This window comes from Aegilops tauschii, chromosome 3 (assembly GCF_002575655.3).
Source record: "Aegilops tauschii subsp. strangulata cultivar AL8/78 chromosome 3, Aet v6.0, whole genome shotgun sequence".
NCBI classification, from domain to species: Eukaryota; Viridiplantae; Streptophyta; class Magnoliopsida; order Poales; family Poaceae; genus Aegilops; species Aegilops tauschii.
This window is the reverse complement of record NC_053037.3, coordinates 619,700,385-619,706,411: the sequence shown is the minus strand read 5'-3', so window position 1 is coordinate 619,706,411 and position 6,027 is coordinate 619,700,385. Positions and strand designations below refer to the sequence as shown.

General features: G+C 56.3%; 1 protein-coding gene across 1 annotated transcript; it reads left to right on the top strand.

Moving 5' to 3' along the window:
• Window positions 1-2,027: 2,027 nt before the first annotated feature.
• On the top strand, window positions 2,028-3,835 carry LOC141020848 (uncharacterized). The gene is made up of 3 exons (XM_073495797.1): window positions 2,028-2,729; window positions 2,896-3,499; window positions 3,594-3,835. Exons 1-3 carry the CDS (start codon window positions 2,028-2,030, stop codon window positions 3,833-3,835), a joined length of 1,548 nt encoding a protein of 515 aa, XP_073351898.1.
• The last annotated feature ends 2,192 nt before the right edge of the window (window positions 3,836-6,027 follow it).

Here is a 6,027-nt window from a genome sequence, read left to right as displayed (position 1 = left end):
TTGTGTTGGGGAACGTAGTAATTTCAAAAAAATTCCTACGCACACGCAAGATCATGGTGATGCATAGCAACGAGAGGGGAGAGTGTTGTCCACGTACCCTCGTAGACCGACAGCGGAAGCGTTATCACAACGCGGTTGATGTAGTCGTACGTCTTCACGATCCGATCGATCAAGTACCGAACGGACGGCACCTCCGAGTTCTACACACGTTCAGCTCGATGACGTCCCTCGAACTCCGATCCAGCCGAGTGTTGAGGGAGAGTTTCGTCAGCACGACGGCGTGGTGACGATGATGATGTTCCACCGACGCAGGGCTTCGCCTAAGCTCCGCAACGGTATTATCGAGGTGTAATATGGTGGAGGTGGGCACCGCACACGGCTAAGAGATCTCAAGGATCAATTGTTGTATCTCTGGGGTGCCCCCCTGCCCCCGTATATAAAGGAGCAAGGGGGAGGCAGCCGGCCAAGGGGAGAGGCGCGCCATAGGGGGGAGTCCTACTCCCACAGGGAGTAGGACTCCTCCTTTCCTTGTGGGAGTAGGAGAAGGGAAGGGGGAAGGAGAAAGAAGGAAGGGTGCGCCCCCCTTCCCTAGTCCAATTCGGACCAGACCATGGGGAGGGGTGCGGCCACCTTTTGAGGCCTTTCTCTCCTTTCCCGTATGGCCCATTAAGGCCCAATGCGAATTCCCGTAACTCTCCGGTACTCCGAAAAAACCCGAATCACTCGGAACCTTTCCGAAGTCCGAATATAGTCGTCCAATATATCGATTTTTACGTCTCGACCATTTCGAGACTCCTCGTCATATCCCCGATCTCATCCGGGACTCTGAACTCCTTCAGTACATCAAAACTCAATAAAACTGTCATCGTAACGTTAAGCGTGCGGACCCTATGGGTTCGAGAACTATGTAGACATGACCGAGACACGTCTCCGGTCAATAACCAATAGCGGGACCTGGATGCCCATATTGGCTCCCACATATTCTACGAAGATCTTTATCGGTCAGACCGCATAACAATATACGTTGTTCCCTTTGTCACCGGTATGTTACTTGCCCGAGATTTGATCGTCGGTATCTCGATACCTAGTTCAATCTCGTTACCGGCAAGTCTCTTTACTCGTTCCGTAACACATCATCCCGCAACTAACTCATTAGTCACAATGCTTGCAAGGTTTATAGTGATGTGCATTACCGAGTGGGCCCAGAGATACCTCTCCGACAATTGGAGTGACAAATCCTAATCTCGAAATACGCCAACCCAACAAGTACCTTTGGAGACACCTGTAGAGCACCTTTATAATCACCCATTTACGTTGTGACGTTTGGTAGCACACAAAGTGTTCCTCCGGTAAACGGGAGTTGCATAATCTCATAGTCATAGGAACATGTATAAGTCATGAAGAAAGCAATAGCAACATACTAAACGATCGGGTGCTAAGCTAACGGAATGGGTCATGTCAATCACGTCATTCTCCTAATGAGGTGATCCCGTTAATCAAATGACAACTCATGTCTATGGCTAGGAAACATAACCATCTTTGATTAACGAGCTAGTCAAGTAGAGGCATACTAGTGACACTCTGTTTGTCTATGTATTCACACATGTATTATGTTTCCGGTTAATACAATTCTAGCATGAATAATAAACATTTATCATGATATAAGGAAATATATAATACTTTATTATTGCCTCTAGGGCATATTTCCTTCATGTTGTACTAACATTTGAAACTTGGACGACCCCAAACAACAGCATAGCTGCAAACATTAGCTCACTGGATCATCTCCATGTACCTCCTGGTCCAGGGCGTCCTGCCCACCCCGGCGCATCAGGGCTTCCTCCATGGCCCCGACTTGCTCACAATCCAGGCGAAAAAGGGCACGCAGGGCTGCCACAGCTGTAGAGGGGAGCTTCTGCTTGAACATACAGACGAACTCGTCAATGGCATGCTCGGTGACCTGCTCCGCACCATCCACTATGCCAAGACGACGACACAAATTTCGCTCGGCCATCTTCGCTATGGGCATGCCCCGGTGGCTACTCTTGATCCTGATACTGCTCCGTCGCACCGTGTATCCAACAACAAATGCCTTCCTCCTGTTTTTCAATGCTGCCTGGGACGTGTTGTTTCCCGACTCGTCTCTCGCGTCCCGTCCCCGCATCACCTCTGATCACTTCCCCCTTTTAGTCTCCGTCTCGACCCGCCTCCCTCCTGCCGGTCGCTTCTTCTTTGTAACTTCGTGGCTACTGGACCCTGGGTTCCTTCCTGCGGTTTTGCCCTCCTGGACCCACGTCCCCCGCTCCCCCTGCGCCGCGACCCGCCTTGCTCGTCAGAAGAAATGCCTCAGGTTTGCTGCCAAGGTATGGAAACGACAACACAAATTCCTTCCTGTTTTCGATAACAACTGCAAGTTTCTGATTGACCTTATAGACTTCTGGGAGGAGTGCCGGCGGCTTTCCATGGCAGAAGAGGAGCTGTGGCGTGACGCCCGGCTGCAGCTGGCAGGCTCGGTTGCGCGGCAGGCGGCCTATTGGCGTCAGCGTGGGAAGTGCTGGGCGGTGGCGGAGGGGGACGAGAACACCGGCTACTTCCACGCCCGCGCCTCCCACCGTCGTCGGTGCAACGCCATCCGGGTGCTCGCGGTGGATGGCGTCGAGCATGTGGCGCACCAGGCCAAGGAGGCGGCGCTGCGTCGCTTCTACTCCGCCCTGCTGGGTCGAGCCCCGGTTACCACCTGGGGTTCGACCTGGCTGCCCTCTACGCCGCGGCGCCCCGGGTGGAGGCGCTCCCCTGGTGGCTCCCTTCTCCCGGGCGGAGATCTGAGCTGCCGTTTTCGCCCTGGACCGGACGAGCGTGCCGGGGCCGGACGGGCTCGGCCCCGCTTTCTACCAGGCCGCCTGGCCGGCGGTCGCGGACGACCTGCAGCGCCTCTTCGACGACGTCCACCGCAGCGTGGCATCCCTTGACGGGATCAACCGTGCTCTCATTGCCCTGCTCCCGAAAAAGGAAGGGGTGCCGGGCCCTGGCGATTTCCGTCCCGTTTCGCTTCAGAACGGTGATGTGAAAATCCTCTGCTGGGGGCTGACCTCTGGGCTTCAGCTGCAGATCGGGGCCATCATCGATGAAGATCAGTCAGGGTTCTTGTCCGGGCGCAGCATCTCGGAAAACTTTGTCTATGCGGCGGAGTTGGTGCAGTGCTGCCACCGTAGGGGGGCGCCCACGCTTGTCTTCAAGCTGGACTTCGCTAAGGCGTTCGACTCCATCACCTGGCCGAGCCTTCGCCGGATCATGGAGGTCCGGGGGTTCCCGGCTCTCTGGTGTGATTGGATGGACCTCATCCTCCGTTCCTCCAAGGCCGCGGTCCTTCTCAACGGCGTGCCGGGGTGCTGGTTTGCGGTTCGGAACGGGCTGCTCCAGGGAGATCCCATCTCACCGTACCTGTTCCTCCTGGCCGCGGACGTCCTCCAGCGCATGATCAGGGGCGACGGGGCTCTCTGTCACCCCTTGGTGGGGGGGGGGGGCGCCGGCGGTGGTCCTCCAGTACGCGGACGACACGCTGATCATCATGCGTGCTGACCCCGCGGCTGCAGCACGGCTTCGGATCATCCTCGACCTCTTCGCGGCGGCTACCGGCCTCGTCATCAACTTCTACAAGAGCACGCTCGTCCCGATGAACGTCGAGCACGGGGTTCTCGCCTCTATCCTGGCGTCCTTTGAGTGCACTGTGGGGTACTTCCCCCAGTCGTACCTTGGCTTGCCTCTCTCGTCCGACAAGCTCAAGCTCGACGACTTCGCGGCCATGGGGAGGGAGATCCCATGCTTGCTAAGGTAGACCGTTACCTGGCCGGGTGGCGGGCTCGGCTGCTCTCGCCGGCTGGCCGGTTGGTGCTGATCAATGCCGTCATCGACTCCATCCCCACGTACGCCATGGCGGCCATGCGCCTTCCGCAGGCGGTCCTGGCTCGCCTGGATGCGCTGCATCGGGCGTTTCTCTGGAACGTGGTGGACCGGCCTCGGGAGCTCAGTGTCTCGTCACCTGGGAGCGCGTCTGCCGCTCCAAGGCCGAGGGAGGACTCGGCATCCGGTCTCTCCGGGATCAGAACGACTGCCTCCTTCTCAAGCTGCTTCACAGGCTGCACTCCGGGTCGCCATCCCGGTGGGCCTGTGGGGTCTGGGGCCTGACAGGAGGAGGGTCTCTCTTGGCTCCCGGACGATCCCCCCTTCCGGGCGAGCATTGGCAGTCCCTCCTCGAGTTGTTGCCGGCTTACCGGGCCCTTACAAGGGTGGAGGTGGGGGACGGGAGAATGACGTCATTCTGGCAAGACCGGCGGCTTCCGTGCAGGGCGCTCATCGTGGCCTTCCCCGCCTTAGTCTCGCATGCGCTTCGCCGGGAGGTGTCGGTCTGGGAGGCCCGTCGCAGCGGCGTCCGTGCTCTTCTCGTGCCCCGACTCACCCCCATGGCGGTGCGCGAGTGCGCCGCCGTGCAACGCCTCTTGGAGGAGGTGCCGCCCCTGGATGGACCTGATTCCCGGGTGGCTGTCCTTTGCTCGGGACCGGTTCGGGGGGTCTACGGCCTGGTCCGATTCGGGGGGGGGGGGTCACGTGGTCACCGGCGCCCTTCCTCTGGTCGTCCCAGGCTCCATCGCGCGTTTCGTTCTTCGGTTGGCTGCTGTCTCTGGCTGGCATTCATACGCGGGATGTGCTCCTGCGAAAAACCATCCTGACGGTGGCGGAGGCTGGGTGTCCCTGCTGCTCGGCCGCGCTTGAGACTGCGAACCACCTCATCTTCGGGTGCCCCTTTGCGGCATAGTCCTGGCGATGCCTCGGCATATCGACGGAAGGGAGAACGGTGGAGTCCATCCACCGCCTGGACGCGTCTCCCGCTGTGGGGGGGGGGGGGGGGGGGGGGGGGGGGGCGTCGCCCGCTGCCTTCGTCCTCCTCTGTTGTTGGAGGCTTTGGAAACGTCGGAATGCAGTCGTCTTCCGCAATGACCAGCAGTCCCTTGCAGTCACCCTCAAAGCCTGCCGCGACGATGCCGTACTCTGGCGAGCGAGGCTGCCCCCCGGCGACCGCGCTCATATTGATGTTTGGCTATCCGTTCTTAGGGTTTGAGTAGTTTCAGGCCTCCCCCCCCCCCCCCCCCCCCCCCTCTCTCTTTCGCTTTGTACATCTATACATCTCTGTACTCAGGGCCGTGGTCCTTTTTTTGGGTAATATATTCAGGTGGTGGAGGGCCCCCCCTCCCCCCCAGTGAAAATTCAAAAAAAAGCTTTAAATATTTTATTTTTTTCCAGAAAGGCGACCCTGGCTTGCGGGGCAGTTCCCCTAGCCACATAACTGATGGGACCTGCACGCCATATTTCTCATTAAGCAACTGGTCGGGGCACAATTTGTGTTTTTCTTACCGATTAGTCCTTGAGTTGTGTTTTTTATTTGGCAAAATTCCCTAGTTGCGCATGCAAACTGGGATTAAGCTACTAAAAAGCAAAGTTGTTTGCTCGATGAGGCACTCCACTTTCATGTTAACCTCATTTCCACTCAATGTCTTCTTAAAGGGGATTTTGTGCAAGCCAGAAAATGATGTCAACAAGTAGAAAAAATGTTTATTTCCAAATATAATGTAAACATTGTTTAGCACAAAGTAATACTACTATATTGAAGACGCAAATAAAGCTTGATCACACGGACAATCTTGATAAACGTACAATGGTAATATTTTACCAGAAAAAACTACCTAACCACTAGCTTGTTTTACTCATGAAAAGAAAGAAAGACAGAAAGGAGTAGCACTTTAAAGAAAGACAGAAAGACAGAAAGAAAGGCGTAGGACCTTGGTCCATGGGGCGCCATTATTCTAAGGAGTCTTGACTCTTGACTAAGAAACCAGCATGCATGCATGCATGCATGTTACAGAACTTTGAAGTGGACCGTGATGGTGTGAGCTCCAAACCTCAGCACCACGATATATGGTGTGGTAGCAGTTGCAACACACATCGCATTGCACAACTGATAGTTAGTTGGTG

Coding starts and splice junctions, on each gene's coding strand:
- LOC141020848 (XM_073495797.1), top strand. CDS start 2,028: ATGCCCCGGTGGCTACTCTTGATCCTGATACTGCTCCGTCGCACCGTG. Junction 2,730..2,895: donor CCCTGCTGGGTCGAGCCCCG/GTTACCACCTGG, acceptor GCTTTCTACCAG/GCCGCCTGGCCGGCGGTCGC. Junction 3,500..3,593: donor CAGGGGCGACGGGGCTCTCT/GTCACCCCTTGG, acceptor CCGCGGCTGCAG/CACGGCTTCGGATCATCCTC.